This window comes from Hemitrygon akajei, chromosome 30 (genome assembly GCF_048418815.1).
Source record: "Hemitrygon akajei chromosome 30, sHemAka1.3, whole genome shotgun sequence".
Lineage (NCBI taxonomy): Eukaryota > Metazoa > Chordata > Chondrichthyes > Myliobatiformes > Dasyatidae > Hemitrygon > Hemitrygon akajei.
The window spans coordinates 10,096,336-10,119,016 of NC_133153.1; the positions used below are offsets into that span (position 1 = coordinate 10,096,336).

The 22,681-nt window shown below is 45.3% G+C and overlaps 1 protein-coding gene and 1 long non-coding RNA gene across 4 annotated transcripts in view; one reads left to right on the forward strand and one right to left on the reverse strand.

Moving 5' to 3' along the window:
- adamts17 (ADAM metallopeptidase with thrombospondin type 1 motif, 17) overlaps nt 1-2,942 on the reverse strand; it is a 429,617-nt gene extending 426,675 nt beyond the window's left edge. For 2 of the 3 annotated variants that reach the window (XM_073032969.1, XM_073032968.1), the window contains exon 1: nt 2,595-2,942. In XM_073032969.1, coding sequence (XP_072889070.1) covers nt 2,595-2,658 — 64 coding nt within the window. In that variant the 5' untranslated portion in view covers nt 2,659-2,942. The remainder of the gene's footprint in view (nt 1-2,594) is intronic. The other variant, XM_073032970.1, reaches the window with a different exon arrangement.
- LOC140718798 (uncharacterized) overlaps nt 1-14,499 on the forward strand; it is a 34,450-nt gene extending 19,951 nt beyond the window's left edge. The window contains exons 2-3 of the long non-coding RNA XR_012096792.1: nt 3,318-3,439; nt 10,079-14,499. This is a non-coding gene — a long non-coding RNA (uncharacterized lncRNA). The remainder of the gene's footprint in view (nt 1-3,317; nt 3,440-10,078) is intronic.
- The last annotated feature ends 8,182 nt before the right edge of the window (nt 14,500-22,681 follow it).

Consider the following 22,681-nt stretch of genomic DNA (forward strand, 5'->3'; position numbering starts at 1 on the left):
GGGGGAAAGTCGGGTGAGTGAGTGAACCGAGGGGAGGGTAGTCAGTCGGTGAGTGAGTGAACCGGAGGGGGGGGGGGGGATCAGTCGGTGAGTGAGTGAACCGGAGGGGGGGATCAGTCGGTGAGTGAGTGAACCGGAGGGGGGGGGGGGAAGTCGGTGAGGTGGAGTGAACCGGAGGGGGGGGGGATCAGTCAGTGAGTGAGTGAACCGGAGGGGGGGGGGATCAGTCAGTGAGTGAGTGAACCGGAGGGGGGGGGGATCAGTCGCTGAGTGAGTGAACCGGAGGGGGGGGGATCAGTCGGTGAGTGAGTGAACCGGAGGGGGGGGGGATCAGTCGGTGAGTGAGTGAACCGGAGGGGGGGGGGATCAGTCAGTGAGTGAGTGAACCGGAGGGGGGGGGGGATCAGTCAGTGAGTGAGTGAACCGAGGGGGGGGGGATCAGTCGGTGAGTGAGTGAACCGGAGGGGGGGGATCAGTCGGTGAGTGAGTGAACCGGAGGGGGGGGGGATCAGTCAGTGAGTGAGTGAACGGAGGGGGGGGGGATCAGTCAGTCAGTGAGTGAACCGGAGGGGGGGGGGGATCAGTCAGTGAGTGAGTGAACCGGAGGGGGGGGGCGGGGGGATCAGTCGGTGAGTGAGTGAACCGGAGGGGGGGGGATCAGTCGTGAGTGAGTGAACCGGAGGGGGGGGGGGGATCAGTCGGTGAGTGAGTGAACCGGAGGGGGGGGGGGATCAGTCGGTGAGTGAGTGAACCGGAGGGGGGGGGGATCAGTCGGTGAGTGAGTGAACCGGAGGGGGGGGGCGGATCAGTCGGTGTGTGAGTGAACCGGAGGGGGGGGGGGGATCAGTCGGTGAGTGAGTGAACCGGAGGGGGGGATCAGTCGGTGAGTGAGTGAACCGGAGGGGGAGGGATCAGTCGGTGAGTGAGTGAACCGGAGGGGGGGGATCATTCGGTGAGTGAGTGAACCGGAGGGGGGGGATCAGTCGGTGAGTGAGTGAACCGGAGGGGGGGGATCATTCGGTGAGTGAGTGAACCGGAGGGGGGGGGATCAGTCGGTGAGTGAGTGAACCGGAGGGGGGGGGGGATCAGTCAGTGAGTGAGTGAACCGGAGGGGGGGGGATCAGTCAGTGAGTGAGTGAACCGGAGGGGGGGGGGGGATCAGTCGGGTGAGTGAGTGAACCGGAGGGGGGGGGGGATCAGTCGGTGAGTGAGTGAACCGGAGGGGGGGGGGGATCAGTCGGTGAGTGAGTGAACCGGAGGGGGGGGGGGGTCAGTCAGTGAGTGAGTGAACCGGAGGGGGGGGGGTAGTCAGTCGGTGAGTGAGTGAACCGGAGGGGGGGGGATCAGTCGGTGAGTGAGTGAACCGGAGGGGGGGGGGGGATCAGTCGGTGAGTGAGTGAACCGGAGGGGGGGGGGGGTCAGTCAGTGAGTGAGTGAACCGGAGGGGGGGTAGTCAGTCGGTGAGTGAGGTGAACCGGAGGGGGGGGGATCAGTCGGTGAGTGAGTGAACCGGAGGGGGGGGGGATCAGTCGGTGAGTGAGTGAACCGGAGGGGGGGGGGGATCAGTCAGTGAGTGAGTGAACCGGAGGGGGGGGGATCAGTCGGTGAGTGAGTGAACCGGAGGGGGGGGATCAGTCAGTGAGTGAGTGAACCGGAGGGGGGGGATCAGTCGGTGAGTGAGTGAACCGGAGGGGGGGGGGATCAGTCGGTGAGTGAGTGAACCGGAGGGGGGGGGGATCAGTCGGTGAGTGAGTGAACCGGAGGGGGGGGGGGATCAGTCGGTGAGTGAGTGAACCGGAGGGGGGGGGGGATCAGTCGGTGAGTGAGTGAACCGGAGGGGGGGGGATCAGTCAGTGAGTGATTGAACCGGAGGGGGGGGGGATCAGTCAGTGAGTGAGTGAACCGGAGGGGGGGGGGATCAGTCGGTGAGTGAGTGAACGGAGGGGGGGGGGGGGGATCAGTCGTGTGAGTGAGTGAACCGGAGGGGGGGGATCAGTCAGTGAGTGAGTGAACCGGAGGGGGGGGGGATCAGTCAGTGAGTGAGTGACCGGAGGAGGGGCGGATCAGTCGGTGAGTGAGTGAACCGGAGGGGGGGGGATCAGTCAGTGAGTGAGTGAACCGGAGGGGGGGGGGGATCAGTCAGTGAGTGAGTGAACCGGAGGGGGGGGGGGGATCAGTCAGTGAGTGAGTGAACCGGAGGAGGGGCGGATCAGTCGGTGAGTGAGTGAACCGGAGGGGGGGGGGATCAGTCAGTGAGTGAGTGAACCGGAGGGGGGGGGGGGATCAGTCAGTGAGTGAGTGAACCGGAGGAGGGGCGGATCAGTCGGTGAGTGAGTGAACCGGAGGGGGGGGGATCAGTCGGTGAGTGAGTGAACCGGAGGGGGGGGGGGGATCAGTCGGTGAGTGAGTGAACCGGAGGGGGGGGGGATCAGTCGGTGAGTGAGTGAACCGGAGGGGGGGTAGTCATTCAGTGAGTGAGTGAACCGAGGGACGGGGGGAACCGGAGGGATGTAAAATGCGGAGCCGGCGAGCTGGAGTCGGGGATAGTAGACGAGGCGGGATGTGACCGGGAGCCCTGGCGGCCAGAGCGGTACCTGGGCCGGAGCAGTGAAGCAGGCAGACGGCCAGCGCCAGGCGCGACAGCGAGCAGGGACCCATCGTCCAGCCGGCCGCCGACAACACAAGCAGCTACTCGCGGCCGCTCCGAACCCTCCGCGCCCGGCCGGTCCCGCCCATTGGTCGCACCTTCAACCCGGACCGCCCTCAGGACACGCCCATTGGTCCTCCCTTGCCCCGCCTCACTTGGGCTCCGCCAGGATTCGTGCCGCTCCATTGGCCGAGCATTGACAATGTCAGCAGAACAGTGCGTTCTGATTGGCTGCAATGGCCGTCGGTCGCAGGTCCCTCCAGGTTTGCTGTGGGAACCGCCCCCAGACGCCTGCTGGTTACCATCAGTTACGGTGTGGTCAGCGGAGGCTTGGTCTGTGGGTTCAAGTTGGTCAGGGACGGTTGGGTGTCAGTGTGCTCGAGAGGTCAAGGGTGGTCAACGAGGACATCGGGGGTAGGGCGCTTTCGGAGGGTCAAGGGTAATTTGCCTCCACTGAAGCCCGAACTCACCTTCCAAAGTGCAGCCTGTCCCTAGGTCTGCGTTTGAAACGTGTTCTGTGTATTCAATACCGGTAGAGTGGAGCCACCCAGACTCGCTCTACATCACAGGTGCGGGTGCATGGATTTTTTTAAAAAATAAGCTTCTGTATAAGGCTGCAAAGCACGCACGCTTCGCCGGGACATTACAAATCTGTTTTTAATTTCGCCAGAGCTCTATAAACACTGAAACGGGTTAGCGGCAGGGCAGCTGGTGCCGGGAGTCACGCTTCAGTCTCCAGACCGGCTCTGGGGCGTTTGAGAAGAAAACTCGAGCAAGAAAAAGTGGTAAACGGTGCGAGGTTTTAACAAGATCACGGATGTGTCTTTCAATATTGGTTTACAACTATTTGCTCGGAATTCAGCTGCGTTGACGAACTTTCCGTTTTGTTTTTCTTCTCGTGTCCGATTTCACCCTCACCCTTCCCTTCACTCGACTGTCTCTCCCAACACTCATTCACTGTTTTACTCCTTTCATTCCACAATAATTTATTTTGCTTCCCTCCTTGACGACCCTCACTTATTATTTTCCTATCCTCTGCTGACAGTTCATTGTACCTCCGCCAGCTTCTCTGGAGAGAGTTCTCACCGAGGTCCATAAGGAACCATAATACAGTACCTATAAGAAGTAGTCATCCCTTTGGGAGTTTTTATGTTTTATTGTTTTACCACAGTGAATCACACTAGATTTAACTTGGCTTTTCTGACACTTCAACAAAAACTTTCTTGTCAAAGTGAAAACAGATCTCTTCTAAGTTAATTACAAATATAAAACACACAGTAAGTGACTGCACAAGTATTTGTCTCCTACAGTTCAGCATTTAGTAGATGCACCTTTGACAGCAATTACAGCGTTGAGTCTGTGAGGATAGATCTCTATCAGTTTTGTACATCTGGACTCTAATTTTTCCCTATTCTTCCCTACAAAACTGCTCAAGCTCTGTCAGATTGCATAGGGATCATGAGTGAACAGCCCTTTCAAGTCCAGCCACAAATTCTCAATGGATTGAGGTCTGAACTCTGACTTGGCCACTCCAGGACACAAATTTTGTTGTTTTTAAACTATTCATGTGTAGCTTTAGCTGGAAAACAAATCTTCTCCCAAGTCACAGTTCTCTTGCAGACTGCATCAGCTTTTCTTCCAGGATTTCTCTGTATTTTGCTGCATTAATTTTACTCTCTACTTTCACATGCCTTCAAGGGCCTGCTGCAGTGAAGCATCCCCACAGTATGATGCAGCCACCACCGTGGTTCATGATAGGGATGGTGTGTTTTTGATGTTGTGCGGTGTTTGGCTTACACCAAACATAGTGTTCAGTCTGATGGCTGAATTTTGATTTCATCAGACCATTGAATCTTCTTCAAGCTGACTTCAGAGTCTCCCATATGCCTTCCAGCAAACTCTAGCCAAGATTTCATGTGAGTTCTTTTCAACAGTGGCGTTCTCTTTGCCACTCTTCCAACTGTTGTATGCACAGTCTCTCCCATCTCAGCCACTGAAGCTTGTAACTCCTCCAGAGTTGTCATGGTCTCTTGGTGGCCTCCCTCACTAGACCCTTTCTTGTACGGTCACTCAGATTTTGAGGATGGCCTGCTCTAGGCAGATTTACAGCTGTGTCATATTCTTTCCATTTCTTGATGAGTGACTTAACTGTACTCCAAGGTCTATTCAGTGTCTTGGGAAACTTTCTTGTATCCCTCTCCTGACTTGTGCTTTACAATAACTTTTTTGCAGAGTTTGGAGAGTTCTTTTGTCTTCATGGTGTAGTTTTTCCCAGGATACTGACTCACCAGCAGTTGGACCTTCCAGCCACAGGTGTATTTTACTACAATCAATTGAAACACCTTGACTGCATGCAGGCAATCTCCATTTAACTAATTGTGTGATTTCTAAATCCAATTGGCTGCACTAGTGATAATTTGGTGTGTCTTACTAAAGGGAGGGTGAATATTTATGTGATCAATAATTTCTTGTTTTGTATTTGTAATGAATTTAGCTTTCCAGGTGGTGATTTCCTGCCACTCCCCCCCCCCCCCCCCATCTGTGCTTTAATTCTCCCAATTACTTTAACTCTAAGTCCCAGGATGCTTGAACCCACTGTTAAGTGAAATGCATCCTTTCTGTTTACTCTGTCCAGACCCCTCAAAGTTAATCAGCGACATCGCTGGCTCCTCCATTCCAAGCCCAACCTGGGATAAGCACAGATGCTGAAAATCTGAAGCAAAAATTCTGCAAGTCAGGCAGCATCTCTGGGGAGAGGGACAGAGTTAACATTTCTGGGAAATCACCATTTGTGAAAACTAGGAAAAGGTAGAAAGTAATTATTTTGGAAATTGTAGGGATTACAGACGCAAACACAAGAAAACCTGCAGATGCTAGAAATCCAAAGCAACACGCACACACAATATACTGGAGGAATTCAGCAGGCCAGGCAGCATCTATAGAAAAGAGTGAACAGCTGATGTTTTGGGTGGAGACCTTTCATCAGGACTGGAAAAAAGATGAGAAGTCATAGTAAGAAGATGGGGAAGAGGAGAAAAAACACAGTGGCAGAAGGTAGGTGAAACTGAGAGCAGGAAGGGGTGAAGTAAGAAGGAGGTGAAGTTGATTGGTGAAAGAGATAAAGAGCTTCAAGAAAGAGAGTCTGATTGGAGAAAGTTGAAGAAAGGGTAGGAGGAGGAACACCAGAGGGAGGTGAGGAGATAAGGTGAGAGAGGGCAACAGGAGTGGGAATAGTGAAGGAGAGGAGGGGGAGCAACTACTGGAAGTTTGAGAAATCAGTGTTCACATTCTCTTTTCCATAAATGTTGCATGGCCTGCTGAGTTCCTCCAGCATTTTGTGTGTGTTAGTTACAGAACAATATAACATCAGTGGTAGGGGAATCATTAGAAAAAAAATCAGAGGAACTGGATTAATTTACACTTGAAAGGGCTGGGATTGATCAGGGATTGCTATGCAGATCCTTTTTTGACCAAAGATTTTAAAATATATTGATGAGAGCCATACATTTGATGTAGACTGCATGAGCTTGAGTAAAGTCTTCGACAAGATCTACATGGATGACTATTCCAAAACGTTAGTGTCCATGGGATTCAAGGCAAGTTGGCAAATTGGATCCACCGTTGACTTGATAATGGGAAACAGAATTATGGTGAAGAGTTGCTTTGTGATTGGAAACCCGTGACTGGTGGTGTACCGTAGAGATTGAAGCTCAGACAATTGCTATTTTCCATCTTAGTTCATGAGTCAAATCGAATAATAGTGATCAGCTGGTATGCTGGGCAGAGCAACGGCATTGGATGGAATTTAATCCTGATAAATGTTATTGGTGCATTTTGAAAGGTTTCATAAAGGTAGGATATATACAAGACAGGACATACAGAAGATGGGGAGTATTACTGATCAGAGGGACCTTGATGTAAAAGGCCATAGATTCTATAAATATAGTGGATGGATGGTGAAGATTTTGGCTGTGATTAGTCAGGGTATAGATATAAGAGAATGCAAGTCATGTTAAAACTTTACAAAACTTTGGTTAGACCACAGACAGACTGTTCTGTAACTTCAAGACATCAAACTAATTGAAAGAAAAACATAGGGAGACCGGGACAAACATGTATACTCTTTGTTTTTACTTTTAGTGAGGCGCGCACTTATGATGTGATGGTGTAATGACGTTTGCCATTCACATGCTTCGTACATAAAACCCGTAATTAAATATATAAACAAAGAATCAGAATCAGTTTTATTGTCACCAGCATGTCGTTCAATTTGTTAACTTAGCAGCAGCAGTACAATGCAATACACAATAATACAGAAAGGAAAATAAATAAATTACAGTAAATATATATATAGAGTACATTAAAATAGTGCTAAAACAGAAATAATATATATTATAAAAATTGAGGTAGTGTTCATGGGTTCAGTGTACATTTAGAATCATATGGCAGAGAGGAAGAAGCTGTTCCTGAATCATTGAATGTGTCCCTTCAGGCTTCTGTACCTCCTTTCTGACGGTATCAATGAGAAGAGGATAATCCCTGGGGTCCTTAATAATGGGCATCGCCTTTCGGAGGCACTGTTCCATGAAGATATCTTGGATATTATGAAGGCTGGTACCTATGATGGGGCTAATTAATTTAACTTTCTGTAGCTTCTCTCAGGAGCCCCCCACCCCACCATACTAGACAGTGATGCAGCCTGTCAGAATGCTCCCCACAATACATAAGAACATAATAAATAGGAGCAGGAGTAGGCCATCTGGCCCATCAAGCCTGCTTCAGCATTCAGTAAGATCATGGCTGATCTGGCCATGGACTCATCTCCACCTACCTGCCTTTTCCCCATAACCCTTAATTCCCCTACTATGCAAAAATCTATCCAACCCTGTCTTAAATATAGCTAGTGAGGTAGCCTCCACTGCTTTATTGGGCAGTGAAATCCACAGAATCACCACCCTCTGGAAAAGCAGTTCCTCATCATCTCCGTCCTAAATCTACTCCCCCGGATCTTGAGGCTATACCCCCTAGTTCTAGCCTCACCTACCAGTGAAAACAACTTTCCTGCCTCTATCTTATCTATCCCTTTCATAATTTCATAATTCCTCTCATTCTTCTGAAATCCAGTGAGTACATTCCCAGGCGACTCAATCTCTCCTCATAGTCTAAACCCCCTCATCTCTGGGATCAAACTGGTGAACCTCCTCTGCACCACCTCCAAAGCCAAATCTATCAAAGTTTTTGAGAGTTTTAGTTGACAAACCAAATCTCTTCAAACTCCTAATAAATACAGCTGCTATCTTGCCTTCTTTATAACTGCATCAATATGTTGGGAACAGGGTAGATCCTCAGAGATCTTGACACCCAGGAATTTGAAGTTGCTCACTCTCTCCACTTCTGATGTATCTATGAGGTTGGTATGTGTTCCTTCATCTTGCCTTTCCTGAAGTTCACCGTCAGCTCTTTCGTCTTACTGACAGTGAGTGAAAGGTTGTTGCTGTGGCACCACTCAACTAGCTGGTATATCTCACTCCTGTATGCCCTCTCGTCTCCATTTGAGAGTGTACCATCAGCAAATTAAAAGATGATCTTTGAGTTATACCTCTGCCATTAGGCAGCTCCCACTACCCTTCATAGGCACTGGTATAATTGTCACCTTTCTGAAGCAGGTGATAACTTCAAACCAAAGCAGCGAGAGGTTGTAAATGTCCTTGAATACTCCCGCCAGTTAGTTGGCACAAGTTTTCAGAGCCTTACCAGGTAATATCAGCCTCTGAGACAGAGATCACAGGGTCACCGGGTGCAGCAGGGATCTTCACAGCTGTAGTTATATTCTCCCTTTCGAAGCGGGCAAAGAATACTGCTTAAAACAATATAATTAAAAATTACTCAAATATTACTAAAATATTGAATACACTATATTCCTCCCTGCTTAGCTATTATAATGCCCTGGTTAAGATTTTTACTGCTAATGCTGCTGGGTATTTCATTTAGTAGCTTTCTGTGATATGTGGTCCAAAGCTGTATATAATAATATTGAAATAGGCAAGCCTTTTAAACGAAGCGGACCATTGTGGATTGGGTGCAGTTGAGAAAAAGGGTCAAATTGAAGCCTCAATTAAAAATTAATGATTTGTATTCCTTGTTTTTAAGGATACACAAAACAAATTGTAGGGAAGTGTTAACTATCAGAGATTTAGAATGCAACGGATACTAAAAGAAATTTGAGGAGACATTCAGTAGATGGTGTGGGCAGAGGGGTAGAATTTTATAATCAAAAGTATAAAATGGAGTTTCTGTTATTCTCACGTTTGATTTCTCTTAGCCTTCTCTCAGAAGTTTCTCCATATCTCCGATGACATCTGCATGATGTCATTCATCACACATCCTCGTGATTTCGTTGTTCCAGCAAGTTAAATTCCAGATTCTTACTCTAGTTTTCTGGTTCCTCAGAGCTCTGCCTATCTTATAGAAATGTTCTCCCTCAGTAGCATCTTTCGCTCTGACTTCAGGTTGCTTCTTGCTCCACTGTATCTCGAATCCAATATCAGACGATATTGTTGTGGAATGAGACTTGCCTCTGACACACAAAAATGTGAAAAAGAAAAAGGAAATCACGTGTCAATTGAAATGAAGGCTGTAGCTCATACGTTCAGTAGTTTCTGCTTTTACCCTGAGCCAGTAGTGGTGATTTTGGGGCCAAAGTCATTCGTTCCAGAGCCTACACAAATGCATTGATGGATAATGCTGTCGTGCCACTATATCATTCCACTGATTTCAGCACAAAGGAGCAGGGTTCTTCTTGATGAGGAGGCGACAGGCCTGGAGCAGGGGGATTTTGCTGAGGCATCTGAAGGGATTGTCAAGACCACCCATGCAGGTGCTCCGACAAAAAGGCGTACTTCAGGATGGAATGGATTCAAAATTGGAGTAAATGAGGGCAACAGACCTTCACCTGCACATTTCAGGAAATGGCAGGAAACTGGAGCGTGTGGAGGAAAGCTTGACGTGCAAGCTCCACAAAGACAGTCACTAACATTCAGGATTGAATCCAGGTCTCTGGAACTGGAGGATGTGCCCCTGTACCATCCTCAGTATATGTCAGTAGTTTACTGGTGGTGTACTTTAACGTAGGCTGATGATTGTAGGTTAATGGGGACTTAGTGCATTTTTAATGGGTGGTGTTTCCATGAGTGATTATGAAATGTGAGCACTTTTGGGTATGAATGTGACTTGTCCTTGTGCCTGCCATGTCTGTAAGCTGGGAGTAACCCTTTTTAATAAGGATATCTATCGGTAGTTCCATCCTTGATGATTACCAGGCACAAATAACCTATAGATATTATGAATTTTTAATGATTTTTATGATTCATAAGTGCATTTTAACATTTTTATTTATTTTAATCATTTTAAACTATTTTTAATTGCCTCCAGATCCTCAGAGATGTCTGAAATTGTATCAAAAGCCCCTGACAACAGTAAACTCCCAAAACCCATCTTGGTGGCCCTTGGGATTCACGACCTGAGGGCTGGTTATCACTGATGCCCTGATCTACCTCGCGGCACAATCCAGCAGCAAGGCCTTAAGCTCAACAAAGTCCGTGATGAGTAGGTCGGTCTATGGGAATGACATGGACAGAAACTGTGGATGGTAGGCTGGATTATGCAGGATCCAGACAATTAAACTGAGGACCTTTATATGTTGATACAGTTCTGCATTGCTGAAGAAAAGCAAGGAAGTTCCTTCTGTTTCTTACTCTGTACTTATCTTCTTTCGGGCAGAAGCTACAAATGTCTATTAATTAGTTCCCGAGTACAATAAGTGTAACTCTTGAGCTCACAATTTATCTTGTTGTGATCTTGCACCCTATTGTCTACCTGCACTGTACCTTCTCTGTAACTGTTACACTTTATTCTGCATTGTTAGAGTTTTACCTTGCACTGTGTAATGATCTGTGCATATACCGGCTGATGGCGCAGTGACATCAGTGCCGGACGCCGGAACGGAGGTTCCCAGTTCACGAGTACGCTTTCCATCCGTGCCGGGTTGAGTGTTGAGCTCACAACTCGACCTCGTAAAATAAAGAAAAATACTGCGAAACGTCTGTGTGAGGAGTGGTGCGCTACACAGTCTTTCGTTCCACGCCTTGTAAGGCATGAAAATGCCCGACGCTGGCCTCTCAGGCCTGAGTTGACGCCATCGTCGTCATCATCATGGTGTAATGATCTGAACTGTATGAACGTTATGCAAGACAAGCTTGTCACAGTATCCATTACAAATCAACACAGATGCTTACTCTAAAAGCCAGGTCACTGGAGGGGATCCTGTCAGTGGAACATTGCTGAGGCTACTTATAGGAATGGGAAGGGTTTAAACTAATTTGGAAGAGGGTTCCTTCTCAGATGTAGGCATGTGTGCGCGCACACATCTCTTGCTACCAGCGCACAAAGGAATTTAAATGACACACAAAAAGTTGTCACCCTCTACTTCATTGGCACGTTAAGTATATTTCACGATCGTACACAATCACATTTCCTTTTCCAGTTTCTGATGCGGATGGTGTTGACAAGGTGGAGTTTGCGATGATTTGTCTGCATATTTTAGGACTTGCTTATTTATACTGTTTTTATTCAAGAAGTTATTGATTCACTATGTTAAATTGCAAAGAAGCAAAGGCCCTGAAGGGCAAAAGAGCTGTGAGTTCATTTAAAGCAGAATGGCTTAATGAAACAGTAGATACTGCTACACTGAAAACTCATAAGGTCAGGAGCAGGCAGCTACGAGAATTTTTTATGTACAATAAAGAAACTGGTGTACTGACATGATGCAAAATGTGCTGGAGAACTTGCAAGTGAGAGGAAGTGGAGTGATATTCAGAAACTTGACTTTTTAAAAGTGTCATTTAGCAAGCAAATCACATATAGATGGTATGCAAAAGCTCTGGTGAGAAAATTCTTCATTATCCGCTACAGGCCTGTTACGTGTGCTTTGTGAGAGTGCAGATGAACGAGAGTGAAAACAATCCCAGAGGAGATCAAAGTTCTTATTGACAGTGTTTTGCTCGCTGTTGAAATGAATACCTCTGTATATAAAATTCAGCGCTTCCATGTTGTTGTCACTGGGCAAAAAATTGCACAGCACAAGATTTTTGCGCACACTGGTCATTACAAATTAGAGGGAATGTTAGTTGGGAATCAGAGCAGGTGGGTAGAGGGTGGAGCTTTTGGTATACAAGGAGAGGTAGCTTTCACTGACACGATGAGGAAGGCGAGGTAGTTGATAGGGCAAAACTGCAGTCAGTGGGATGAGTTGAAATGTGTCTTTAAACTAACCAGTAGGGGTTAGATTCAACAGTTTGGAAAAGTAAAGATAAGATAAAAGGGAAGAAGAGTGCAGGAAAGGTTACAAAAGTCCACAGGCTATATAAAAAGTGTTGCTAAAAAGTGAAATCAAACCCTTAGAGATGACATAGGATCTGAATGACTAGGGAAAGGGCAATTATGGACCGATGGTTGTGTAATGAACCAGATTTGATTCAAGAGCTTAAGGTAAAGGAACCCTTTGGAGACAGTGATCAGAATATAATGGAATTCACCTTGCAGTTTGAGAGGGAGAAGCAAAAATCAGATGTATTAATATTGCAATGGAGTAAAGGGAACTACAGAGGCATGAGAGAGGAACTGGCTAAAATTGATTGCAAGGGGACATTAGTAGGGATGATGACAAAACAGCAATGATTATAATTTCTGGCAGCAATGCAAAAAATGCGGAATTGATTCTTACCAAAGAAGAAGAAATTTTCTAAAGGGATGATGAGGCAATCTTGGCTAAAAAAAGTGGATATATAGTATAACAAAAATGAGTGGGAAGCTAGAGGACTGGGCAATTTTTAAAAACCAACAGAAGGCAACTAAAATGCAATAAGGAGAGAAAGGAATATGAAGCTAAGCTAGCCAATAATATAAAAGAGGGTACCAAAAGTATTTTTTATCAGATATATGCAGAGTAAAAGAGAGACGAGTGTGGATATTGGACCACTGGAAAATTAAGCTGGAGAGGTAGTAATGGGAGATAAAGAAATCAGGGGAAGACTAGACAAAGGAGAATCAGTGGATATTGTTTATTTGGATTTTCAGAAAGCTGTTTGATAGTTTCTTGATTAGTAGGGGTGTCAAAGGCTAAGGAAGAAAGCAGGAGAATAGGTTTGAGAAAAATAATAAATCAGCCATGATGGAAAGGCGGAGATGGGCTGAATGGCCGAATTCTGCTCTTATGTCTCATGGTATTATAATTGGACATCACCAACTGCCATATGACCTGGACTGCCCCCGGGGGTTGACAAAATGTGTTGTACGCATGCATGTTCTTTCTCTCTTCATTTTGCAGAGAGCCTCTGAAGTTCCATAGCAGACAAAGGGAACAAATCCAAGTTCGTGTGGGGAAATGGAAGTTTAACTCGTGCAGAAAATTAAATTCTTGGCCCTCAATCAGAATTCTTCACAAAACATTCTAATGTAAGGTGATGTAGGCTGCTGTTACATAATACACTTGATGCAGTTACTTAGTGAAGGGAAAAAAAAATCCCATTTCTTAGAACAGTGACCCGTTGTTCCGTACTTTGGAAGAGTAAGCATAAAAGTACTCACCATTCAAAACCAAGCTCTCACTGAACTTCTACAACATTAAGTATCATGGACCAGAACGCTACATTATTGAACTCCCTGAAGCACAAAGCTTCCCATTTTTATTTCAGTGGAAGGATTTCTCTGAAGCCACACATTGAAAACTGATGGTTCAACATATGCTTTGGTAAAATGATCAGAAAAGTAGACATTTCATTGAAACGAGCCAGAAGAGTCTCTGGCCAGGTTTGGTATATTGCTGACACAGAGATGTGATTGGTTCACACCAGCCACAGTTGGCACAGATCCACACTGCAGGTTTCTCTGCCAGGACAATCAAGGCTTCTTAAATAAGCTCTACAGTGCAAAGTGCACAATATCCCACAGGCTTTAGCATGTGCATGTGCACTCTCAAGCATATTATGTTGATAATTGGCAGTTGGTATTTGAGTGAAAAATTCATGAACAGTGAAATTTCACATTGGGAATTTAACTATTTAACTTTTATAAGAAAGACTTGCATTGATTTCTCACCTTTCATAAACTTTGGGCTTTACAGACCATTAAGTCTAGATCCTTTGTTACTGTTGCAAATATTCCAGTTACATTTCATGAAAGCAGCAATGTGAAAATGGCCTGTTAATCCATTTTTCTGATCTTGCTTGGGATAAATACAAGTTAGGACACTGGAGAGATAAATTTCTCTTCATTGAAAAGCGCTGAAGAATATTTTATTCAAAACAGATGCTGAGGTACATCTGAGAAATAAATTTCTCTTCATTGAAAAGCACTGTAGAATATTTTTATTCAAACCAGAGAGAGATGGTGAGATATTGGTTTAAGATCGCAAAACAGCAGCATAGGGATTCTTCTCTTCTGACTTGGTAGTATTAAACCATGTGTGGTGGATTTATAAGGCAGTTTCAATAACTTGCAAAAGGATCTCCTTCCTGATTGTTAGGTAACAGTATTGCTATTCTCTCAAAGGATACTGCCCAATTTTCCCAAATTAGTGAGTACTCATTCTTTGATGTAAATACCATGCAGCTGCCAGATGTTGGCTGTACAGGGATAACCCGAGGATTCAGTGTGTTCTGTCTACATTGTGTTTTGCAAATAGAAAGGATGGAGTTTCAAATCAAATGGCCTTCATTGATGGTAGATAGCAGTCAGCCAACAGCAGTGGTTGGTGCAAAGATGTATCTCTTGTCTGATCAGAGTACATGTTCTTAAAATTAAATATACATTCAATATAGGTTAAACTATTTTCTCTCTATAAATGGTAGCAAGAGCCCTAAAAAATAACTTTTTGCAAGCAATTAATTTTTAAAATTCGTTATTTATATACAATATAAAATTATTCAAGAAACTAATCTATAAACACTTATATGAGATGAGATGAGGCATCCGTCGGTCAGGGTCAACCATGGGAGTTGTGTCCTACCTGTCTAGATACACAAACTTGGGCAGTGCAATATGGAGAGCAAGCTGTTGCCCACGCCGCTAGCTCCCCCTCGCCACACATCCGAGTAACCCAAAGGAATGGCAGAGACCAATACCATTTTGCAGCAGCAGCTTGGAAGGAGTTGCCAGTTAGTGTTGAACTCAAAGTAAGACTGCCTTAGTGACTCCAGCTCCAAATTTTTCCCTCAGGGCTTACTCCTGAAGCCTTCCCATGAGTGGGTATAGCCATTAGGCAGTGGAGATTTGAGATCAGAGTTTTCCTTCTCCTAGGTGAGCTACCAACCACAGCAGGTAAGCCCCAGCTACCCAAAGTGACCAGTTTTAAGACTCCAATAACCTGCCTTTGCCCCTTCTCATGTCAGTAGAAATGGTTCCGCTGAGCTTTGTAGCTAAGCCACGCGTGGAGGCCAGGAGCTGGACTTGGTGGTCAGAGGCCACTTAATAGATTGTGGGAGCTTATCCTCACTGCTACAACAACCTTAAATTATATAATCATTTATAAACACATATGCATTAAACAATTATAAATTTAGCAAAGCCTAAATCTGTTTATTTCTCAGTCCCCTAAACTGCAGTATTATAATGTAAATGAAATTCAGCAATTCTATAATATTCCTCAGGAGCCTGCTGAGATTTGGCATGTCCTTGACAAACTCCTATGGAAGTGTAGTGGAAGTGTAGCGTCTGGCTGCACTATGGCCTGGTATGGGAACATCAATGCCTTTGAATAGAAAATCCTACAAAAGGTAGTGGACTCAGCCCAGTGCATCATGCGTAAAACCTTCCCAATCATTGAGCACATCTACATGAAAAGCTTTCATAGAAAAGCAGCATCTATCAACAAAGATCCTTACCACCCAGGCCATGCTCTTTTCTCACTGCTGCCATCTGGAAGAAGGTACAGGTGCCTCAGGACTCGTACCTCCAGTTTCAAGAACAGTTATTACCCCTCAACCATCAGGCTCTTGACCAAAAGGGGATAACTACACTCATCTATTGAGATGTTTCCACAACTAATAATCTCACTTTAAAGACTCTTTATCTTGTTATTTCATGTTCTCATTATTTATTGCTAATCATTTATAGTTGCAGTTGCACAGTTTATTGTCTTCTATGTCCTTGCTCGTTCACTGATCCTGTTTACAGTTATTATCCTATAGATTTGCTGAGTATGCCCACAGGAAAAAGAATTTCAGGGTTGTATGTGGTGACATGTATGTACTCTGATAATACATGTATGTACTCTGATAATACATTTTAGTATTATCAAAATATTTCTACTTTGAATATGTAGAAATGATACTTATAAATCCATCAAACAACTTCACTATTGGCTTACAAATGACAAGTCTCACATTTTGTACTGAACTGTTAGCTTTGCTCCACACAAGTTTGAATACTGTGTAGCACAGACATTTATAAATACGGTGTGTAAACCCTGACCTTAACATAAACCAAGATACCCATTAGTTACTACAGTAATTATAATGACAAACTGTAGTCTAAAATATTCCTAAGTATCACAAATCCAGTTTAACTTCAGATTTCTTGGTGCTCGCTATCTCCTTGCCTCCACACACACTCTGATTCACAAAGCAATTCTCAGTGTAGTTACCTGTGAACACAGAAGCTTCTCCTTTCTCCGCTGACCCTTCGAAAGCTGAGAAGTGATTGTCTTTTCTCTTCCCTCTCTGGCTGGTTTCCAGTGTCCTCACTCAGTCATCACTGTTCTCCCACACCTTTACCACGGTGGACTAAGCCAACGTCATGCCAGACTCAAATAGGCATCATCCATGGGATCTTCAGACCCTAAGTCACTTCCGCAATCTTCCCGCAAGGCACCAGTTCAGTCTGGGAATGACCCTACTCAGTTAGCAGTTCCAGAAACTGCAGACACCCCAGCCATCTCCAAGTCAATAGACGGTGCAGGAGTAGGCCATTCAGCTCTTCTAGCCAGCACCACCATTCACTGTGATCATGGCTGATCATACACAATCAGTACTCCGTTCCTGCCCTCTCCCCATATCCCTTGACCCCGCTATCTATAAGAGCTCTATCTAACTCTCTCTTGAATGCATCCAGAGACTTGGCCTCCACTGCCTTCTGGGGCAGAGCATTCCACATATCCACCACTCTCTGGGTGAAAAAGTTTTTCCACATCTCTGTTCTAAATGGTCTACCCCTTATTCTTAAACTGTGGCCTCTAGTTCTGGACTCACCCATCAGCGGGAACATGCTTCCTGCCTCCAGTGTGTCCAATCCCTTAATAATCTTATATGTTTCAATCAGATCCCCTCTCATCCTTCTGAATTCCAGTGTATAAGTCCTCTCCAGTCTATTCCAGCACAGCACCAGGTCTTGGCTGATTGAAATAGCCTCACTGGAACACTCTGTGATGGGCTTTCCACCTCCTATTTTCCCAGTTCAACCCAGAGATATTGCAGCCATTGTTCCAAACTTACCCGGTCTTGTATCAGTTAATGAAATCTCTGACTTCTCCTTTGAACTGTTCACAGCTGAGGGGTCGAAATACTACCATCTCTCTTATGTTGATTCCCTCTCTCACTTGGTTCCTTTCATAATTAATAAATTTATTCCCCTCTTCCTTGATTCTTCCACTCTGTCAATCTTCTTTATTCTCTTATTATCACATCCTTTCTAATTTGTTTATCTTTCACTCACCAACAGTATCCTTCAGTCTGAATTGATGGCATGCCCTCTCAATTGGCTGTTATTCCCCTCTGCCATATCTTCTCTCTCCCTGCTGGTCTGCTTCACATTTCAGCACTTCTTCTTTTTCTCATTGTTGTCCTTCTGATTTTCCTTCTCTCTGTTTTTTATTCTCTCTTTGTCTCTTTCACACGTTGTTGATTTTCTGTGTGCAATATTGGTTTCCTTTCCTGTCTACTGTTCCCCTTCACTCTCTCTGGTTCCCTTCCTACTCTGCTGAAGTGTTCATAACTGAGAACCACAAATACACCCACCTCTCACAGAAAGCATGCCCACCCTAACCACCACCTGCCCCCTTCCACTATGCACTTTGCTCAATGGCATTTCAGAGACTGCCTGCTCCTCACTCCAGGACATCTCACTGAGATCTGCATTGCTGACTGTCCTGCTGCTCTACCCCATGATGTTTTTTCTCCACCTTATGATGATTTCTACAGACATTTCATCCATGGGCTCCTTCTCTCTCAGTATCTCCATTACACTGCAGAGTCTGTTTTACTTGCTTCTCCACTCTGAACTCCATGGATGAGAAGTTCTTCCATGGGGATCACCATGGGATCACCAAAACCACCATCATCTAAAATTCCTGAGTTTAGAAAATCACTCCTATATTTTAAAGTGAGAGGGAAGATCTCAGGGGTACATTTTTCATACAGAATGTGGTGAATTTCTGGAACAAGTTATCAGAGGAGGTGATGTAGACAACATTTAAAAGCCTCCACTTCCTGGGGAGTCTGACGTGAGCGAGGCTTCCCATCCCCATTTTAACCGGAGCACCAACAAGATTGTCCTGACCTGCTGTATCACCACCTGGGATGGGAGTTGCAAGGCATCCGGTCACAAAGCCCTGCAACGGATTGTGAGGACTGCAGAGAGAATTATCAGGGTCCATCTCTCCTCAGCTCCATCCAGCACACCAGAAGTGCCGCATTCGCAGAGCACTCAGCATCATCGAGGATCCCTCCCATCAATCCCACAATCTCTGACCTCCTACCATCCGGCAGAAGGTATCACGGGATAAGAACTGGGGCTGTTAGGCTGGGTAACAGCTTCTTCCCCCCAGCTGTGAGACACCTGAATGCCCTACTACCATCCAGTGCACCTTATTTATGACAGCAGAAGTAACAGTAATAGAGTTGTATATTTAACTACATGTTGTATATGGTATGCACCTTATGCCAACTTTTTGATCTGTTAGTATTATTTTATGTGTTGTTTGTGATTATATGAACTGTGTTTTGCACCTTGATCCCTGATGAACATTGTTTTGTTTAGTTGCATACAGCTATACGGTTGAATGACAATAAACTTGAACTTGCGGTCGGCTGGTGGCGCAGTGACATCAGCACCGGACTCTGGAACAGAGGTTCCCGGGTCCGAATCCAGTCGGGCTGTTCCCGAGTACGCTTTCCATCCGGGCTGGGTTGAGTGTTGAGCTCGCAACTGGATCTCGTAAAATAAAGAAAAATACTGCAAAATGTCTGTGCGAGGAGTGACACGCCACACAGTCTTTCGTTCCACGCCTTGTAAGGCATGAAAATGCCCGACGCTGGCCTCTCAGGCCTGAGTCGACATCCTCTTCATGTATAAGGAAGTTCATGTCATGCACTTTGATCGAAAGAATAAAAGCATCGACTATTCTCTCAATGGGAAGTGAATTCAGAAATCCAAGGATGAAGGGAATTGGGAGTCCTATTGCAGGATGCCCTTAACTTTCAGACTGAGGATGGCAAATGCAATGTTAGCATTCATCCTAGAGGACTAGAGTATAAAAGCAAAGATGTTGAGACTCTATAAGATTTTGGTCAGACCATATTTGGAGTACAGTGAGCAGTGTTGGGGTCCATATCTGGGAAAGGAGGTCCAGAGACAGAGTATGAGAATGATCCTGAGAATTAAAGGGTTAACCTACGAGGAGCGTGGGATTGATCTGGGCCAGTACTCACTACAGTGTAGAAGAATGAGGAGGGATATCATTTAAATATACCGAAAATTCAACAAGCATATGGAGAGGATGTTCCATCAGTGGCAGAGTCTAGAACCAGAGGGTTCAGCCTCAGAGTAGAAGGAGATGAGAACTTTAGAACAGAGATGAGGATCTTAGAAGAATGGGCAGCTGATCTCATTGAGCCCTATTGAGTATTGAAAGGCCAGTTAGTTTGGATGTGAGTAGGATGTTTCCTATAAGTTTCAATAGATACATTTAACATCAGAGAAATGCATACAATATACATCCTGAAGCTCTTTCTCTTCGCAGACATCCATGAAATCAGAGGAGTGCCCCAAAGGATGAGGGGGAGTCTAGGATGTGAGGGCACAGCCTCAGAATAGAAGAGACGTCCATTTAGAACAGAAATGAGGAGGAATTTCTTTCGCCAGAGGGTGAGTCAAGCACCCAGTGTTGCTGAGAGGAAAATAAAACATATTGTGCAAACAATAAAAATAAGCAAGTAGCATTCAGAAAGAAAGATATGAAGCCTGGAGTAGGCCACAGCCTCAGTTCAGTGCAGAGCTGAGTAAGTATCACAGAGCAGCAAGCAGAACTGATCCAAACCTTGCCTCTGACCTGGACACTCTGCCTTTTCGACCTGGCCCAGTGTTTAAATCATTCAAACTTCAGCTCATGCCTCATTCGCCCATTGAGTGACAAAACTGTTTGTCGCCAAAAAGTTTAATCCTACGTTTTTCCAAGAGAAGTGGTTAAGGGAGGTGATGTGAACAATAAATTGGTCTCTAATGAAAGTGTAAAAAAGGTGATAGCGGGTAGCTGGCCCGTGAATTCAAAGAACAACGTAATCAGCTTGGTGTGACACTGACAGAGCCAGTTTGTTATTGCCTACTTTGAGCTATTGCCAAAGACCTATTGCACTCACAATATGTTTTTATTTTTATATATTTGGTTGTGTCTGCAAGCTTATTGTGTGCTTGCAGCCTCCGATTCCAATAATAAATCAATACCACATGTTCGTGTAGATTTTTATTGCCACGATGTTCATAACAGCTTTGATCCAGACACCACAAGTAGAAAAGGAAACAGGAGCTTCACCAGAGGACAAAGGCTAAAATATTTGGGTAATAAATGTTGATTCAGAAAGGTATATAAAAATATTCACTGGGTAAAGCAACAGAAATCAGTAGCTTTTTGGATGTTAAGTAGATCAAAGTTTATGGGGACAGTGTAAGAAAATGGTGCTGAATGGAAGATCACCCATGTTCTGAATGAATAGTGGAGCTGGCACAGGGGATGGTCTTACCTCCTGTTCTTACATACTTTAACAAGTGCACGCAGGATTAACATGATTGGTTGAACCTTCACCAAAAGCTTAGGAGAACGATGGTGCCTAACGGCGACTCCTTTGCTTTCATCTTCGGAAACAGCTTTATTTCTATCTTTAATATCTCTATTTTTCCCTTCAGGGTACTTTTGAAGACTCTGACCTGGAGTTACATGCTGACTCTGGTTCTTTGCAGAAATGGGACCCCTCTTGAGTCTCACAGCTGTCCACTTTTCAATAGGCCAAGGACGCGGCCTACAAGACTAGCGCACCTTCAGGGTTCCGGGATTTCGTGGCCCTGGAGACGGGCGGTCTCGAGGTCGGTGCCGCTGCAGGAATCCGGTGTGTCATGAGAGACAGAAGATTGGAAGCAGTGAGCTGGCTGCTGGCTGTGTGCCCAGAGACCCGAGTTCTTTGGGCGCAGAGCTCAGAAAATGCGACGCAACAGACCCTTAACACCATAAATCGGAGAGTTATTTTGTTAAGTCTCCCCTCTCACTGTGAAATGTGGACACCTCTCTTTCCCTTATTAAAGGGAGAGAGAGAGAGAGCCTGTGGTATATCAAATACTGGGTGAACGAGTAGTCTTTGGAGTAATGCAAGTCTGTGTCTTTATTGATGCCTTGCTGCACGCTTGAGTGCTCGGTGGGGGGTGCCGATGTTTTTTTGCTGGTGGGGGTGGGGGCTGTTGCCTTGCTGCTGTTTATACATGGGAGGGGAGAGCTGGGGGTGCTTTAGGGTTCTAATTTTTAACTGTCATTTATTCTTTGGGGCATTCCTCTGTTTTTGTGGATGTTTGTGAAGAAAAAGGACTTCAGGATGTATATTGTATACATTCCTCTGGCATTAAATGCACCTTTTAAAACCTATTGAAAAGCTCCGAGTTTGATTCTAAACACGAGAAAGTCTGCAGATGCTGGAAATCCAAAGCATCGTACACAAAATGCTGGAGGAACTAATATAAACTGGAAACTTCTTAGTGCAAGAGGTTTCGATGGGGCAGAATTTGTTATGTGTACCCAGGAAGGTTTCTTAAATCAGTACGTGGACAGTCCAATGAGAAGAGGGGCTGTTGGGTGATGGGCCTGGCCAGGTGATTGACCTTTCATTGGGTGAACAGTTACAGAACAGTGACCATAACTCCTTAACCTTCAGGATAGCTATAGATAAGGATAGGTATGTTCCTTGCGGGAAAGTTTTAAATTGGAGTAGGACAAATTACGAGGGCATTAGGCAGGAGCTAAGAAGTGTTAAGTGGGAACACCTTTTCTCTGGCAAGTCCACATCAGACATATTGAGGATGTTTAAAGATCAATTACACAGAGGACAGGAAAGGTATGTTCCTGTTGGAAGGACGAACAGAAATGGAAAGATAGGAGAACCTTGGATTCTTGCAGGGAAGTTTGCTAGTGCTTCTTGGGGGGGTTTAAACTAAATTTGCAGGGGGTGGGGATCCAGAATGTGAGAGAGGATAGTGAGAGGAAGAATAAAGGACAGGTGGGGATGACACGGTTCCAGAATATTAAGTGTGTAGTAGAGAAAGGTGAGGCGGATCAAGTGATAAGGAGGACACATGTACAGAGGGATGGTCTGACGGAACATGGAGTTAAATGTGTTGAAAGAATAAGTAAATTTAGGAAGGACAACAAAATTCTAGGGGTGTATAGCCCGATGGGAGTTCGGGGAGCAGGGTTAAGCACAATAGGCAGCAATTCAAACAGAGAGAGGGGAAATGGGCTAAAAATTCTATATCTGAATGCACGAAGTGTCAGAAATAAGGCGGATGAGCTTGAAGCTCAGGTGCGAATGGGTAACTATGATGTTGTTGGGATAGCGGAGACATGGCTGCAGGGAGATCAGACCTGGGAAATGAATGTACAAGGGTATACGTGCTATCGTAGGGACAGAAATGTGGGCAGAGGGGGTGGGGTGGCCCCGTTGGTGA